At 53.0% G+C, this 17,594-nt stretch overlaps 5 protein-coding genes across 5 annotated transcripts; 2 read left to right on the plus strand and 3 right to left on the minus strand.

Moving 5' to 3' along the window:
* Positions 1-451: 451 nt before the first annotated feature.
* Positions 452-4,146, minus strand: J4E93_008880 (uncharacterized protein; the record flags this gene model as incomplete). Its single annotated transcript, XM_049346777.1, has 2 exons — positions 452-1,225; positions 1,279-4,146. 2 exons carry the CDS (start codon positions 4,144-4,146, stop codon positions 452-454), a joined length of 3,642 nt encoding a protein of 1,213 aa, XP_049196197.1.
* A 2,540-nt stretch (positions 4,147-6,686) lies between these two features.
* Positions 6,687-7,706, plus strand: J4E93_008881 (uncharacterized protein; the record flags this gene model as incomplete). The annotated part of the gene is made up of 1 exon (XM_049346778.1): positions 6,687-7,706. One exon carries the CDS (start codon positions 6,687-6,689, stop codon positions 7,704-7,706), a length of 1,020 nt encoding a protein of 339 aa, XP_049196198.1.
* A 3,163-nt stretch (positions 7,707-10,869) lies between these two features.
* On the minus strand, positions 10,870-12,408 carry J4E93_008882 (uncharacterized protein; the record flags this gene model as incomplete). The annotated part of the gene is made up of 1 exon (XM_049346779.1): positions 10,870-12,408. The coding sequence occupies one exon, from the start codon at positions 12,406-12,408 to the stop codon at positions 10,870-10,872; it is 1,539 nt and encodes a 512-aa protein (XP_049196199.1).
* Positions 12,409-14,208: 1,800 nt separating this feature from the next.
* J4E93_008883 (uncharacterized protein) lies at positions 14,209-16,019 on the minus strand (the record flags this gene model as incomplete). Its single annotated transcript, XM_049346780.1, has 3 exons — positions 14,209-15,152; positions 15,219-15,920; positions 15,983-16,019. The coding sequence occupies 3 exons, from the start codon at positions 16,017-16,019 to the stop codon at positions 14,209-14,211; spliced, it is 1,683 nt and encodes a 560-aa protein (XP_049196200.1).
* Positions 16,020-16,543: 524 nt separating this feature from the next.
* J4E93_008884 (uncharacterized protein) lies at positions 16,544-17,530 on the plus strand (the record flags this gene model as incomplete). Its single annotated transcript, XM_049346781.1, has 1 exon — positions 16,544-17,530. The coding sequence occupies one exon, from the start codon at positions 16,544-16,546 to the stop codon at positions 17,528-17,530; it is 987 nt and encodes a 328-aa protein (XP_049196201.1).
* Positions 17,531-17,594: the final 64 nt, after the last annotated feature.

A 17,594-nucleotide genomic window follows, 5' to 3' on the forward strand; every position in this document is an offset into this window, starting at 1 on the left:
CTGTCCCAGCCCTCGTATTGTGTACATCAAAATGAGTACATGAGAGCAATGGGTATCATCAAGGAGTCGTCCAAGTCTGGTATAGCCCTCTACCAATATCCAAAAGGTCGTAAATCAGGCTTTCTCCTCGCTGCTTTGTCCAAGGTCAAGATGTAGTGAAAACATCTGTCAATCAGACTAGCGATCTCCTTGCGGTACATTACATTGCATATCATGCCGATAAACACAGAGTAGAGTAGAGTTACGGGCATGAGGAAATAAAGAACGAAGAATCATAGCTAGCTAGTCCTACGAACACGTTACCACTCCAGTCGCCCTGCTCGCAAACATGAAAATCGTGAGAACCTCGAATCGACACAAAACAGGTGCACCCTCTCGCGTGAAAGACTCATACAATTCCATAATACACTTCCTCAATTGGCCTGCATCATACTCGTGCTGATACCACATATTACACCTTCTGCATGCCTTCGACAAACTCCAGCGCCGCCTCTCTATCAACGACATCGATACTACTCGTCTTATTCGTGTAGGTGACACCATAGCATCGATCAGCCACGTGTACCATCTCAGGCCTGAAAGTCGTGCAGATGAACTGACCACCCCCATCCTTATCCTTTCCACCATGACCACTCAACCGCTCCAGCATCTGCGCAACAGCAGTACGGTACTGCGCGTCAAGATTGGCATCGATTTCGTCAAAGAGGTAAAACGGCGCGGGATCGCACTTCTGGATGGCAAAGATGAGAGCGAGCGCGCAAAGCGACTTTTGACCTCCAGAGAGCTGGCCGATCTTTTGCTGCTCGTCGTGCTTGCTGTTGAAGGATACGGCGATGCTCACACCTGTGTACTCTTCGACCTTGCTCTTCTTGCCTTGGGTCTCTTGCTCTTCCATGTCGTCGTCGTCGGAGATGTCACCACGTGCGTCGCGGTCGGATTTGCGGTTGATGATTAGGCGACCGCGGCCGATAGGAACGAGTTGCTGGAAGACTTCGCCGAAAGCTGCGGCGACTTGCTTGAAGGTACGGGCGATGGCCTCGTCTTTACGCTGGTCTAGCACGTCGATGAGATTCTCGATGGATTTGCGTGATGTGTCCAGTTCGGCGCGGCGTTCTGTGAGGGTCCGTCGCTGGCGCGTAAAGTTTTCGTAATGTTCGAATGCTTTCTTGTTGACGTGGGCGAAGCTCTTGAGCGCTTGATTGGCCTTGGTGAGTTCTTTGGTAACCTTTTGGTAATGTCAGCTGTGTGCAGGTTTGAAGAGGCGAACGTGGAGCTTACCTTTGTGGTGTCCCAACGAGTGTATTTCCGATTAACATCTTCAGGAAGGGTACCCAAATCACGGATATCACGCTTGACCTCCGCTAGTCGGTCTGTATAACGACTACGATCAGAGTCCTTCTTAGACATGGCCTGCTCTTGCCTAGCCATAGCCTTTGCCAATTGCCTATTGCTAGCCTCCTTTTCGTTTCTCGAGTTCTCCAGCTCACTCAACTGGGCCTGGATGTCTTCGATTTGAGCGTCCGTCTCTTGGATCTGTTGGTCGAGGTCCGCGATTGTTTGATTGACAGCATCTAGAGCCCGTTCACATTCTCGTAAACGCGTCGACTGGCCGGTAGATCCACCTGCGCCGCCCTGTTGAGACAGGATGTTATCCAACTCGGGCTGCAGATTTTCTGTGAGATCGAGCTCGGCCTCGTCCTTTTGAGATTCTAACATGGCGCGCTCTTCTTTGGCTCGTGCAAATTGCCGCTTCAAGTCTTGTACAGTGCTTCGAAGTGTGATCAACATTTGCTCCTCGTCATTAGACAGTGCTTTCTCGAACTTGGAAGCAATTTCAGCCTCCCAGTCACTCTGTTGCGCGCCGAGCTGATTGATTGTTGACTGAAGTGCTGAAGCAGTCATCCTCTTTCTTGCAAGGCTGTCCTGTGTGTCTCGAAGGGTCCTTTGCTTCATTCGTACTTCTTCCCGCATAGGTGCATAGCTGTTCTCGCCCTTGTCCTTTTCGTATTCCCGTCGCCGAACCTCACTTAGTGCCGCAGTGAGCTGTTGACGCTTTTGCTCAAGTTCGGTGGCAATATCTCGCTTCCGCTGCTGCAGCTCATCGTATTGTGTGCGGATTTCGGCCAATGTTTGGTAAGCCCGAATCTTTGATTTGGACGGGTCGTGGTAACCTCCTCGGTATTGACCCTTGCGCGAGGCGTTATCTCCGTCGAGAGTGTACGCACGAACGTTGTATTGCTTTGCGTTCTTCTTGCATGCAGTTAAGTCAGGGCAGACAACGATCTTGCCGAAGACATGTCTGAACGCATCCTCGAATCTTTCATCGTACCTCAATTTCGGCAAGAGTGGCTGCATGTCCCCGGTGACAGGAAGGTTCATGTCATGAGCCCGGATGCGATTAAGGGGAATGAAAGTAATCCGTCCGCCCTTGTCTTTGATGAGCCGATCAATCAGCTTACTGGAGACTTCATCGTTATCCACGACAACGTTAAAGAGCGCACCCTCGGCTGCCGCTTCGGTCACGGCTCTGTAGTCGTTGTTAACATCGAGCAGGTCTGCAATCGTACCATGCACCCCCTCTAACCCCCCCTCTTTCTGGTATCTACGGAGAGACTCCAACCCGCGACTAGTGCCATGATCAAGCAGTCGAGAGAAGGTGCTCTCTGCTTTCCGAAGCTCGGCTTGTGAGTTTGTAAGTTGAGTATTGACCCTGTTATCTTCTCGGTAGAGGTTCGTCTGCTCGTCGTGTACAGCTTTGTAAGCATCCTTTGCTTGCTCGACTTTAGCTGCAAGATTGACACTAGCGTCTCCTTCGCTCTCAATGTTTGATCGTAGTTCAGCGATCTCGGTTTCAAGACGCTCAACATCGCTCTCCAGTTGGGTAATCTCCTCATTAGTCTGCATGAGAACAGCCTTGCGGCGGCTGAGGTCAGCATTGCACTCTTCGATTTGAGCGCGCAATGCATCGTCCCGTTGTCGTTTGGTTGTAAAGAAAGCTGTCCGACCCTGCTTCTCCTCGAGTCGCTTCTGCTGGCCTTCAGCTTCCAGCAGTTGTGACCTAACAGCTTCTTCCTCTTCTTTCTTTGCGTTGTATTGGGGTATCAGCTTCTTCAGTTCGGTCTCTCGTGCGCGTATTTGTTGTTGGAGTGACTTCGTTTGTGTATCTCGCGACTTCTTGGTTCGTTGGGCGGCCGACTGGTTGTCCTGCAACGCTTTGAGCTCGAGCTCAATCTTGGCCTTCTCCAGTGTCGCCGACTTGCGTTCCTGTTCAGACTGCACGCGATCTTCCCGCAGAACGTCCAAGTCACCTCTTCGCCTGTTGATGTCCATGTCGATTTGCGCGATGTCGGCCTCGGTCTGTACAAACGCGGCCTCATCGGCCTCCTTCATCTCACGGCCCTGGTTTTCCATATGGTCGATCTTCTCAATCAAGGCTTCTAGGTCAGCCTCCTCCCGGGACTTCAGAATGTACATCAACGACCGACGCTCTTTGTCGTTCCGGCTCCACGCTTCCAATTCCTCCTTCTCGCCCTCGAGTTCGTTTAGACGCCCGTTGATGGAGTCGATTACACCATCGACAGCGCCGCATTTGTTTTCGGTCTCGGACAGAAGCTTGAGACTGTTGGCGCGTCGCTCCTCGTAGACATTGGAGCCGGAGATCTCTTTCAGCAGCTTCAAGCGCTCGGAGTCCTTCATATTGGTGAGCGCCGTGACACGACCTTGGGGGACGATGTAGTAAGGGTTCGATCGCGAGAAGCCGGCGGATTCGAGGATCTGCATGACTTCAGATTTGGTAGCGTTCTTGCGGTTGACCGAATACTCGTCCTTCTTTGCGCCAATGGTACGGCGGAGAAAGAATTCGGGTTTGCCAGTCTGGAAGCGGTCTTCGGTGTTGTCGAAGCATACTTCGACGTATGCTGACATGACTGCTGAGCCGGATCCCTCGTGTAGCAGCGCCTGACGCTCTTCACGACCCAAATTGTGGTAATCGTCGCCTAGCACAAAGCGCACAGCGGCGAAGAAGTTACTCTTTCCCGATCCATTACGACCAACGACGACGTTGCAATTGGGCGAGAAAGGCTCGATTTGCATCTGCTCCTTGTAGCTCTTGAAGCCCTGAATCGTGATCTGCTTGATGTACCCCATGGCGGCGGTTGGGCGCAATCGCGATGCGCGAGAGGTCGGACTGAGTGATGTGTACGGGCGCGCGTTCGAAGTTTATGCGATCGTGATGGCGCTTTTCAGGACATAGCGGGGCCGTGGTTGTGGTCGTGGGCGAGCGTGTTTCCCACTGTTGCGCCGACGACGCGATGCGCGTCGCGCTTTCCCGCCAAGACACGCTATCCCAATTGCATCGGCCAGCAGCCACGTGACATGATCGTGGAAATGTCGTCGAAAGATGTGTATTCGTCTACCTATCGATACGTCCTTATGCTAAGCGTAAGATTCGGAAAGAGAGAGTGAAATAGGATGAATTGAGACATGACCCGGCCCTGAACGGACAGGAGAACGTGCTGGACTCTCTACCCGAGCGGTCTCATTGCCTTGGTTCTATTGACACCGCGATGCTTCAGGCATCGCCAATCGTTTGGCATCGTATTTCCTTATGCTGCGTTACCTCACCGAGTTACCTTCATCGACCTAGCCTGCCTTCGATGCCCGAACGACATGTACCTTCCGAACAGATTACGCGTGGGCAACGACGCAGGTAAACACGGTGGTCGCATCTTGATTATGGAATCAATTTCTCGAATATCTCTTCTAAAAGAATCGCTGTCGTTAGTAATAGTGCGAGTCCAACAGTGGTATACGTCTATGACATATGAACGTCGAAGTTCCCGGGTGAGGTTGTAATGATGAACACTAGCCTGCATACTCAAATATTGAGGTCGGCGCAGTAGTAGTAGTAATGATTACCCACGAACGCTGTTCTCAGGGTGCAACACGATTTCGAGTAGATGTTAGGCGCGTCAAGCACGTCAGACCGAAGGTTCCACGTTGTATGGAGGCCTCGTGGGGTGTCACAAGGTGACAGAGGTCTCCCGGCAGATAGCGCATCATTACAGCGTGCGACGGTGATCGCCACCTTGGCTTTTCGTTGGGCATTGAGTGAGTAACAATTTGAGTAATCGTTTAATGCGGCTTTCAGCTTGCTGCGGTTCCCGCGATGTTTGAGTTTACAAGCGATGCTGTGGTGGATCAGATAGAGGCGATGTTCACCGCAACGAATGGGATCACGCAGTTTGGCTATCATCGTGAAGGACCTGGGTTGTTGAAGAGGCTATCATCATGAAGGATCTGGGTTGTTGAAGGAGAGCTTCCTATAGGTTGCGGTGCAGTTCAACGAGAGAATCTAGGCAAGACGTGAGCTCACTGTGAGCAAGCGGCGTCAAGATGCATGCGAGTGAGAATGGGAGGATAGTGAAGGAAGCGGAAATTAATTGTGATTGGCACTTGGCGCTAACGTGTGATGATGCAAGGTCTGCAAGCGTGCTAGGTTAGGGCGGGGTCTGATCGTATTTCAAAGCAAAAAGATGGGATTTCTCAATTTTCCCATGTTGGGCAGCCAACTTTTCGATGCGCCACTCCAACCCTGTAATACCGGGCGGCGAAACTCGTCTGGGCCAACATGCTTGCACTTTGTGATCGACAGAATACATGAGATGTGGAGCATCGTGGCCTGCCGTTATCGTGCGCTACGGTCTGTGTTGGTTCTAGGTGTCTGCCGCAGCGCCTTGGTATCTACTAGCACTCTTGCGGGAGCATGAGCGTTGGAGGCGGCAATGGTGACGGCTGCATTTTGGCACAGATGAACGACGGCAGATGTACAAGCAGTACTCGGAGTCAGCTATCGTCGAGTGTAGATGTGATGGAGCAGGATGCAGAGCCGTCGGTGATTGGGTGGGATCATGTTTCCAGGTGATTGCCATGAACGGTCCCATGTGGAGCTATAGCGTGACGGTTGGCCCAGCTCTCAGCCCGGACGTGTTCCGCGGAGCGAGCCGTTACAACGTCATAGCCTCGCTCCACCCTCGCATGGCGGAGACCGCTCGGAGTAGCGCAAACGAGGTTCGCAGCCAATCCAAGGCGGCGAAAGCTGTCTACCATTGTGTCGAGCTAGGTGCCCGGTCAGTAGTTTGGGCTGAGAAAACTGGGATGGCTAGGCAAGTGGACTGTCCCGTTTTGGTCATGGCGGAACTGCAAAAGCGCATGTTGTGAAGACGCAAATTCGGACAGGCTCTAGTAGTGGCAGCAGCTGGCAGGGCGCGGCAGGCCATCGCGATCGAGCTCGACAGACGCTAGAGGCCGAGATTCTCCCGAGGTCGAGCTTGGTGCGGGCTGGGTAGCGATTGCCTCTTCATCGTCGATCGGGAAGGCGCACTACGTAACGCACCGCAGAACCCACCAATCGCACGGTCCCCAGGCCTGCCCCTGCTCGTTTGAATCGCTTTCCTCAGTTCCGCATGCTGCCAAAGCCCCCATTGTTTGAAATCCCATGCCAGGCGATCTTTGCTCCGGCGGCTCTCTTCCTTCTTCCCTCACAACTGCCCTGGCCCGCTGCTTCTTGCCTTGATCACATAAGCTCTGTCGGACCCTCCTGCCCATATAAGGAACCTCCCGCCTCAGGCCTGCGCACCATACCTTCCGTGCCCCCACCACACCAACAACAAACAACGTCGTCCACCATGACAGCAATCCAACAGCAACCACAGTTTGAGTGGGCTGGCGACGCTTTCACAGCCATGAACAGCCTCAATGGCCCCTCCCAGCAGGACAAGTGGGCAAACGCCTTCAGCAATCCCACCTCAATGCCTCCCCAGCAAGCCTTCTCCATTCCACCCTCGCTGCTTACACATGCCACCATGGAGCGCTACGGCCAAGTCACCCCGCCTGAGGAGCCCTCGCCAGCACACGCCCCTCGGGACGCTCGTAACGAGCGCGAGACGTCCATTCCTGTCGAGCAACTCCGCAACGAGACTGTCTTTTGGCCCAAGCAGGAAGCCTCTCCTCAGATGCCGCCTGCAAAGCGACGACGCACCAGCCGCCAGGACTCGGCCAATCAAGACGCGGTTGCCGGCTCTCTGCCTAGCGTCCCCGTTGTGCAACAACAGGATAACGCCGACGGCAACCCTCAGCCGCCGAAGCGCAAGCGGGGCAGGCCCAAGTCGCAGCCACAGATGGTCGAGGCCTACACTGCAGACGGCTACCCTTTCCAAGTATCGTCCGCTCGCCAGACGCACCTCGAGAAGAACCGTGTAGCTGCCCACAAGTGCAGGCAGCGCAAGAAGGAGTACATCGGCAGCCTCGAGGGGCGCGCTCGCGAATTCTCCGCAAAGAACAAGATGCTCAAGGAGAATGTTGCGCTTTTACGCGAAGAAGTCCTCGACCTGAAGAACGAAGTTCTACGCCACGCTGGCTGCGGCTTCTGGGCTGTCGACGAGTATCTAGCGCGGTGCGCCGGCGGCCTTCTCGGCATGGACGCCCCTGCACCTGGTATGCCTGGCCACCACGCAACACCACGGCATAGCCACAGCAACCAGAGCCCCCATATGCAGAACTCCAATATGCAGAGCCCCGGATTCTCCAACCAACACGCACGACAGCAGAGTATGGTTTCCATGAGCTCCGCCGATGTCGACGATTTCCATGGGCTCGAGCTCCTCAAGGACTTTACCGACGAAGACATGGACGACATGGAGGCTTAGGAGGCCAACTTGCACATTCTCGCCACCAAGGCTTTCCAGTATTGATGCATTTGACATCGCTCTGCCATGACCTTTGATATGCAATGTGGGCTGCTGGCTTGTCCCTGTTTCTCACTTCTTCCAACGATTTCACGATACCCCTGGGCTTTGCCTTTCTCTGGGCAACCAAAAGCTTCTTTTCTTTTTCTACATTGCTACAATGACCAGCTCGCCTGATATTGCCTGCTGCAGTGGCCACGATTTCGACGACATGGCGTTTGAGCGGTTGATGGGATTGGTGTCCCATCGCGTACGAGTGTACTGCCTAGATTCTACAAAGTATAAAAACGGAAAGGCGATTACTGCATATCTTCCTCAGGTAGTCATTTCAATATGAATGAGTATATTCAGCAACACAATGACCTCTCGCCAGTGATCCACCGTACTCTCATTCCGTTCAGCTCAATCGATCCAGGTTCCGATAACGCGGACACTGCTACTCCACGGACGTCATTGGGATCGCGCCTCGCTTACCGACTTTGTCTAGCAATCCCCACATCCTGTCACACGTCAGTCAGCCCCAGACGGGTATCACACAGCATGCGATACTCTCATTGGCTCACGGAAAGAATGCCCGGATTGAAGCTATCTTGGTCCCGGGGTATAGGACAACTGTTTAACACCCGCGGAATTCAACAGTTCGCACGCCAAAATAGCGTTTCTGCCGGCCATCACGATTGATACGAAAAGCCTGCCACATGACAATTCGGCCCTTCTCAACGGCGCGTCCATCCGCGCCGCAGGATTGTCCAGAAGCAGACATACAAGCAGCTAGGCTAGCGATTATGCCCTCAAGTTTACCCATTCCAGGTACGCGGTGGAGCAATTCGATACTCTGGTCCCGTCAGTGACGTTCGAGGCCGCTCACGGCAGATCCCCAGCTCGCGTAGAGTTTCGGGGGTTTACCGAACTTGACGTGCTTACAGGGGAGCATGTAGTATGCATGAAAGATGCGCCGAACAGTGAGCTGTATGTCATGCTTACGGTGAAACGAGCCTCAATGCTGCAGATTGCTTCTCGGAGCAGAATATCTGAGTAGGATAAGACAAGTGTGAAAGAGATTGGCAATATGCGTTCATACGCGTATCTGCCAATGTTCCCCGCAACTACCTACGTATTCTGACATGGCAGGCGGCGATTATCCAGATTACGAGCAGCCATGACGGAGCCCCAACGTCCTTGCTCTAGGCATTCCACAAGTTCTCTCCTCCTTCATTAGCTACGGACGAGTTCCCCTATCGCTTAACACATTACATTGGAACCCTGTTTATGCGAGCTGAAGATCCGGGATACTCCAGTACATGACCCTCGACCCCCAGTTAGCGTACTCAGAATTCCGCATCTTTCACTCTCCCCACACAGTCGTCAGCTAAAGGAGATCGGGGTCTTGCTTCTACGTCATATCACGCCATTTTACTGCGCGTAAAATATAAAATTTGGTCCAGCGGGACCTAAATGTTGACCCATAGCGGAAAGGAAAGTTGGACGGAAGGTTTCCCCGAGAAGAGGCCTCGCTCGATTCGGTCTACAGGTGGGGGTATATGACGGGACAGTTTGGGACACATAGTGTACATGTACTTCTAGGGTAAGCGATCCGAAGCGAATAAATCCTTGATCTGTTGTTTGGGAAGCAAGGGAGCAACAACGTGTGGCCTTGAAGAATAACGCAAGAATCAACTGTGAGGCCAGTACTCGGGTTGATCCCTTTGGGACGCCCCGCGACCAAGATGAAATCTTTCCTTCGCTACAGCAACCACGTTGTGACGACTATCCGAATACCTTCTCACCCGCTCTCAACCGTTGCCGTACTCAAAGTCCATATCTGTCACAGCACATACGTACGTACGCGAAGTCCGTCGATCACCACCCTAGGCCCATTCCCCCAACTCCTCCCCCATTGGCTCAGGAGCACTTTTCCGGCGCGACCTCGGACAGACCGTCCAGGGCCTCCACTTTCCCATGCCCCATGCCGCATGCAGCATGCAGAACGAAAAACCTCAATCCTAATTCTTTTTACGTATATCCGCCTCTGCAGCGAAAACCTCGGACGAGACCAGGATCTCCGCCAGTAAAATACAAACATCAACACCAGTGGAGACAACAGGTGGAGATACCCAACGTCATAAGGCTGAGAAGAACAGGAAGCCACGCAACACCAGCTCTTCCTTCTTCCCTGCATTCCAAGCTAGGAAGGAAGGGGCGACTTTCACCGTTTGAACTAAAATTTTGGTTTGGATGCATGTCAGTTTCGCGGTGTTCCCGGTTCTCTGGGGAAGCAGCAAGCGAAGGGGCCAACGGGCATGGCATGGGCGAAGCGGGTTGGTACCTCGTTTACTTGTTCTGGAACGGATGTAGGCCAGCAATACGAGGCGACGGCCTTTTGGGCCGTGGGCAATAGGATCGTGGGCTGACATGGCGGTCGCGGGTGCTGTACCCGCGCTTGTGTCAGTTTGCTTGGATAAGGTCTTTTACGGTTGTATATGGTAGATCGACTGTACATCGTGTGTTTCTTTCATGTAGACTCGTCTGGGCGATGCACAGTCGCGTTTGTTGCGCAAGCATCGCGATCCTGATGGAGTACTAGTTTGTGCATGTTGGTATCTCTGCTGTCCCCTCTGCATCTCGATTACACACGCGATATGGAAACTACACTGCCACACTCGCACCGGATCCAGACACTGGCTACACAAAAGCCTGGGCTTATGCTCCAAAGCAGGCTGATTTCATCCAACTCCTCTTTGTTTCTCTGTTTCTCCGCGCACACACACATTTGCACCGCATATACAGTAGCGTATGGCCCATCTAGACCACGCCCGACCGCCAGTACTCTAGCCCGCGTCCAATGGCTTCTACCAGAGAAAAGCAAGTGCGGAGAAAAAAAAACGTCCACATGGAGCAACTTGTTGGCAAAGTGTTGAACGCGGTGGAGAGTTGGCCCGGTGCGATACAGACGTGTCTGTGAGAATGTCGGTCGTGGCTAGCGGCTCCGGGTGTTGTAGTTGTACCTGTTTGACTCGTTTCGTGAGATTCCGTGTCGTAGAAGGTGATGCTGGCGTCCACATAGAAGAGCAAATATGAGCGACATGTCTGTACGGTATCGTTACTTTCAGGTCGTCTATAGAATCTACTGGGTCAGAGGCGTCTTGAAAACAAGTGCGACGTGGTCGTCACCAGCCGTGACGACTGTCTCGCCATCTCCTTGTACAAATGCCATAATACCTCCTCCTTCACCACCTCCCCGGTGTCCCTTCCACTCGCCTACAAGGCCCTTGCCAGCTGCAGCTGTTCCACCTCGTGCATCCCATCGCTTCAAAACACCATCGTATCCCACACTTGTCAACAGCCAACCTCCGGGGCCTTCCTTGGCGACGAAGTCGAGCTTAACGACAGCTTGTGGTGACTCATCATCGGCGTGTGCGTCTTCTATCCGCCTTCGGACGGCGAAGCGGTGTGCGGTATCGAAGAGGGTGATGGAGCCGTCGACGTTGCCGGCGGCCATGAGGGTGAGTGGTGCAGAGGAGAAGCTCATGCACTCGACGTTATCGCTTCCAGCTTGGAGACTCGCCAAGATCTGGCCAGCTTGGCCAGCTGACGAAGCACCGCCTTTGGCACCCGCCTGCTTGCCTCCTCCAGCTTTGTTCTTTGCGCCTCCGCCACCCGACGATGTAGATGCTTGCGCGGGCGCAGCGAGAGAGAGGCGGGGTAGTCCGACGATGCGAATTTGGCCCTCGGGGCCACCGACTGCGACGAATGCGCCCGATGGCGGGATGCCGACTGAGTATAGTCCGCCCTCAACGCGGAAGCGCTCGTCCAGGCCTGTTAGACCAACAACAGCTTGCGAATCGGTAGTCGCGGTAAGACCTTGTGATGCAGCATCGCCAAATACATCCCACACGTATAGACTCGAGTCTTCGGAGATGGTAGCGAGGAGGGAGCCGTCGGGCGACCATGTGCCGGCAGTGCACGTCTCGGTGTGGAGGTAGTATGCTTGTAGGACCTGTAGCTCGTTGTTCTTCTCTGTGCTGATCTGGTATACCCACACTGAGCCGTCGTTGGCTCCGAGCGCGACGACGTTGGGGTGGTCGGGCGACGGGTTGGGGATGACCCAGTTGATCTCCTCGACCTCTTGTGCCTCTGCCAGGAACTTCCACTTCTTGCCGTCGGGCACGCCCTGCCATACGCGCAGTTTTCCGTCCAAGCCCGCTGTCGCGACGAATTGTCCCTTTGGCTGGGTGAATGTGATGGCATTGACCGAGTCCTTGTGTCCGTCTAGTGTGAAGATGCTCTTCAGGCCCTCGCGCTCGGTGGGCTGTCCGTCGCTGCTCGGTTGCGCCGCTGCCGCCGAAGACGCGTCGATGATGTAGCCGACATCGTCGCCGCCTCCTGTCGCGATGATCTCGTGGTGTACGGGGTGTTGCGCTATGCAGAAGATGCTGTCCTTGTGCTCGTCGAAATGCGCGACCGAGTCGTTCTGGAGGTTGATCTCCATTTCCATCTCTTGGCGTCCCTCGTCACCCTCGTCGTCTGAGTCCATGGGCACATCGCCATCATCCTCCACAATCTCTTCCGCCTCCTCGGCGTCTAGAGTGTTGTCCACATCATGTACGTCGATGTCGTCCTCGTCGTGCTGGGGCTGGTTGGGCGTCGGGTTCGTGATGGCCATTTTGTCGGCAATTTGATTTTGTTCCTGTGGTGTATGAGAGATGTGAGTACAAGAAAGCGCGCACTGCTTTTTGCGCGAAGTTATATGACGGGGCGCAGTGTGTTGCTTAGAAATGTAAAATTGCACCTTCTTCGAGTAACTTTTCTGATCCAAGACCCTGTCGGAGGGGCACAAACGCCGACCCCACCACGCCCTCACACGTCATTTGTCATCCATGTCTCTCGTAGTACGGGCTATATTGAAAATCATACTCGCCTTCAAGCAGAACCGTACACATGCGCAAATTGTTCTGTATGTGTTATAAACAACGTCGCCTCTGCACTCCATCATCGACCAGGCCCTTCCTGTTCCATCAATGAGCAGCTAGTTCATATGGACAGGCTGATCATGCGCCAGTTTCCTCTCCGAGCCTTTCCAAAAGCCGAGCTAAACGCTCGTCGACCTTTGCGGATGCTTTACGCATATCTGCGGCTTCCTGAAACAGTGCCAACAACTCTTCCCGGGTATCCTCATGTAAAATACCTCCATGTCGCGCTTTCCCGCTCAACGTCTCGGGGATATCATCCAGCGGTGTTCCTCTCTCCACATCCGGATCCGGGTCCGGATGTGTTCGTGTTGAAGCGGCTCCGTTCGCAACCACAGGTGTCTGCAGCCCTGAAGGACCAAGAGTCGTGGTAATATACTTTCGAATCCATTCGCGTTCGCTGACATAGCTTTGATCCGCCGCAACAGTGCTTGACAATGCGTAAGTCCCATAGCATACACACAGTCCAACGATGTAAGTAATAAATACAGCGCGACTTCCGTTGTCTCCTGCTGTTTCATCCAAGCTTTGGGTCCAGGTGAATCCTAGATAAACACCCAAACCCACTAGGAAGGAGTTGAGTGAGAAGGATAGAAGCATATTAGGCGCTGAAACAGTGATGACGGAGGCTACAGAAGCGAACTTTGCAGGATTGTTGAAGGCCGATTCCTTTTTCTTCTTCTGGTTTTGGATCCACGCCTTCACTTGCTCAGCGTACAAACAGCGCCCCAGGACACGGTACTGCTTCGTCGCATAGTAAACAGCTATAATCGATGAGACCAGACTCGAAATGAAGAAGGCGCGAGCAGTCCAGTGCATTCGGCTCAGGTTTTCTAAGGATATTGCAGTGATAGCAATCTGGGCAAGGATGGTGGCCTGGCTTAGAATTAGATTACTGTGCCTTGGAAGTTTAGATTTCCCATACTTACAGCTACAGCTATGATGCTGCTCTCTTGCTGGATCGACTTTTTGAAATTTATAGCGTCCGCATCGTCCAGACTGCCTAATACCTGCATCTGCATTTGCCACACCTCTCGGCTTCCAAATATCCATATGAAAATACCTGATGGCCCGTAGATTGACGTGAAGAACCACAGGCTTTCTGCCGTCTTGATCGGCGCCCGGACTACGGCACCGGATAATGTGAATGCCGTATCGGCCGCTCCGATCATATATGATAGCACTCCAACGGCTTCGGCCATTTTCTGAATAGTCTTGTGGTTAGCAGGGACAATATATACTTTATAACTGTGTTGTTGGCCGATGATTTTCACAAATGAGCACAGGGAAGAAAGGTGATTCACGATTGCCCCGCAGAAGGCTGAGCAAGGCTGAAGTCTCTAATACAGCTACGCGGCATGGTGGTACCCCTGCATCCTTCGCATGAACAGTGTAGACTGCCTCTTGATTTTATTGCGTCAAAAACGGCTTTGAGCCTTTACAAGACACCCATTTCCTCAACGTGAAAGCTCTTTGCATGAGGTAGGACTTTGTCTCTACAGCCTTGCCCTAGCCTCGTCTTTGACAACAAGCCCAAAATTCCCACTCTTCTCCTTGTCCCTCAGCACTCTCCTCAGAATCTTGCCGGAAGGGCTCTTCGGAATCTCATCGATGAACTCCACTTCCTTAACCCACTTGTACCTGACCTTCTTCTCCTTCACGTACCCAATGATGTTTTCCCCAATCGCTGTACTCTCTTCCGTTCCCGGCTTCAAGACAACGTACGCCTTCGGCAGCTCACCAGAGTAATCATCCTTCACGCTCATCACTGCGACATCTTCGACCTTCGGGTGGCCTAGAAGCAGATCTTCGAGCTCAGCCGGCGCGACACCGATGCCCTTTACTTTGATGAGCTCCTTGATCCGATCGGAGATGTGGATCATTCCCTCTTCGTCGATAGCACCGCGGTCGCCGGTATGAAGGAAGCCATCTGCATCGAAAGTGTCGCGAGTAGCTTTCTCGTTGTTGAGATAGCCCATGACGACTTGCGGCCCACGAGCGAGCACTTCACCATCTTCTCCAACGCTGCCTTCCGTACCGTCGTCTTTGATGATCTTGACTTCGGTAGAAGCTACGATCGCACCACCCGAGTGCGCGTATTTGTATGAGAATTTTGAAGGTGGATGCGCAGTAATGCATGAACAAGACTCCGTCATCCCGTAGCCTTGTTTGAACCCGGTGTTGGGAAACTTTTTTTGAAGCTGCTGTATAATCTCTTCCGAAAGCGGGGCGGCGCCGGAAGAAAAGCGTGTGACATGGCTGAGATCGTACTTGTCAACCAACGGGTCGCGCACGAGTCGGATGAGAATCGGTGGTACCAGTAGAAGCTCACTGAGCTTATATTCAACGATGACATCCAACATCTTTTCCATCGTGAATTGTGGGAGCATGACAACCTCGGCATTGAGCAAGACCGGCAGATGCATCTGATGGACAAGACCTAAGATGACGGTATACGAAGTCAGTGTATGTTTCTCACACGCAGTTCGTACATGGGAGGTTTTACCGGTAATGTGGAATAGCGGCAGTACGGCCATGATCTTTTTCTGGGTTTCAGGCGTGATCTGCTGTATCTGAAGACATTGCGCAATCACGTTCTGATGGCTGATCATTACAGCCTTTGGCAATCCAGTCGTCCCGGAGGAGAAAGATAGAAAACCGCAGACGTCTTTGTTCTTCTTGCCGGGAGCCAGCTTGAATGCCGGGGTTTGTCCGGATTCGCCATACAACTCTCCCATGCGAATTAGATCCTGAACAGTGGTGTATCCAGGTAATTCGCCTTCCAGTAGGAACACGTTGGACTGCGGCAAGCCTGCAGCCTTTGCGCTCGCAGCTGCAATGTCCATACTACCGGGTGTAGTCATCAAGAACTTTGCGTCCGCGGTCTTCAGCGCGAATGTCATCTCTTCAACGTTGTATGCCGGACTGGCCCCGCTGATCTTCGCTCCTACGCGGAGTCCTGCGAACATCGCTACCGGGTACCAGACAGTATTCTGGCTGAACAGCGCCACTGTCTCGCCTTCTTTGAGGCCATATTTCTTGACCAGCGCAGTGGAGATGTATGTGGAGTATTTCTTCACATCAGCCCAGTTGACACGCTCCTTCGTTATCGCGTTTTGGAATCCAGCTAGTTCGTTCGGTGGGTATTTGTTGATAGGCGAGTAGGCGGAATCGAAGAGCCAGTCCCAGTCTGTCAATTCGGTTGGTACTACAACGTTCAGCATCAATGATAAGGCATTGGCATGGTAGATTCGACTTTCGACAACTTACGATCGATAGGCGGTTGCCTGGACTTGAAGATCACCATCTTAACGCAATTGGCTCAGCAATGGATCGCAAACAACGCGCGACTTATAACCGGATAAACTGATGCGAGGAAACCAGCGCTGTAGAATTGTACTGGAAAGCGCAGTACAGAAGGTGACGGGTCAAGAAGCGAGTGACCATCAGATGGGCCGCCTCCATGCCTTCTAATAGGCGACTGCCACCAATTCTTCCTCGGCGCGCTCATCTCCATCGGATTCGCACTGCTCGAGTCGATCGTGGAGCGGGGATAAGGTACAAGGCGGGGTTGAGCAGCTACCCTGCCATCCGGAAGCGGTTAAGATCGGCGCTCCTTCTGACGTTATTCCGGGTAACATCCGAGCCAGGGTGTGTAAGAGCCGCTTCATTGCCACACATCAGATCATCTTGTTACGAGGTTTGAGTGGAACTTGAAAATCATTAGTAAACAGGATTCAGATATAAGGAGGCCCATACCCAGATAGCTACCGCGACTTCCAAACCTCTCTTCACGACTAGCCGGTCCATTCCATCATCTCTACAACCAATATGTCCGACGCTGGAGACTCGCAACACGATCCCATCTTGAAGGTGGAAAGCAACAAAGATCTCAGAATCACTCTCATCGGCACCGGAACCATTGGCCTATCTTTCGCCGCCTTCCACCTATCACACCTCCTCGGCCCTTCCCAACTCACCATCTACGACACCCGACCAGATCTCGACCAACACGTCGAGGAAAACCTACCGAAATTCTTCGCAGAAGAACCCGCAGCCGCCGCTATATCTAACGTTCGCATCGCCAAGTCCCTCGAATCAGCTGTAGAAGACGCGCACATCATCCAAGAATCCGGTCCGGAGAACCTGGCCTTCAAGAAAGAATTATGGGCGAATGTCGAGAAACACGCACCAGAACACTCGTTATTCTGGAGCAGCACATCTGGTATCCCAGCTTCGCAGCAAGCGCAGGATATGCAGGACAAGTCGAGATTACTGGTAGTGCATCCGTATAATCCGCCGCATATCATGCCGTTGTTGGAACTTGTGCCGTCGCCGGATACGTCGGAGGAAGTTATCAAACGAACGCAGGAGTTCTGGACGGGTCGTGGGAGAGTTCCGATACATATCAAGAAAGAGACGACGGGCTTCGTGGCGAACAGACTGGCGTTTGCGTTATTGCGCGAGGCCATCCATCTTGTCGATGAAGGGGTTGTTTCGGTGGAGGAGCTGGATAGTATCGTAGAGGGTAGTATGGGGCCGCGGTGGGCAGTCGCTGGGCCATTCAAGAGCTATCATGCTGGTGGCGGACCGGCGGGGTTAGAGGGTTTCTTTAAGAATATTGGGGGTACGGTGCAGGATTGTTGGCAGGACGCAGGGAAGCCGAATGTTGGAGACGGATGGGAAAAGAAGGTCTTCAAGCAGTCGCAGGACGCGTATGGTACTGTAGATGTCGGTGAGCGTGATAGGTTGACGCGAAGAGTATTGGAAGTGTTGAAGGAGGAGAGAAGCAAAGGCGCACAAGCCCCAGAGAACTGATATCGTCAAAGACTAAGCAACAAATTTATTGTTTCAAAGGGAGGTGAGAGTCTACGAAACACTA

The sequence above is a fragment of the Alternaria ventricosa genome (assembly GCF_023758065.1).
Source record: "Alternaria ventricosa strain BMP 2768 chromosome Unknown scaffold_18, whole genome shotgun sequence".
Lineage (NCBI taxonomy): Eukaryota > Fungi > Ascomycota > Dothideomycetes > Pleosporales > Pleosporaceae > Alternaria > Alternaria ventricosa.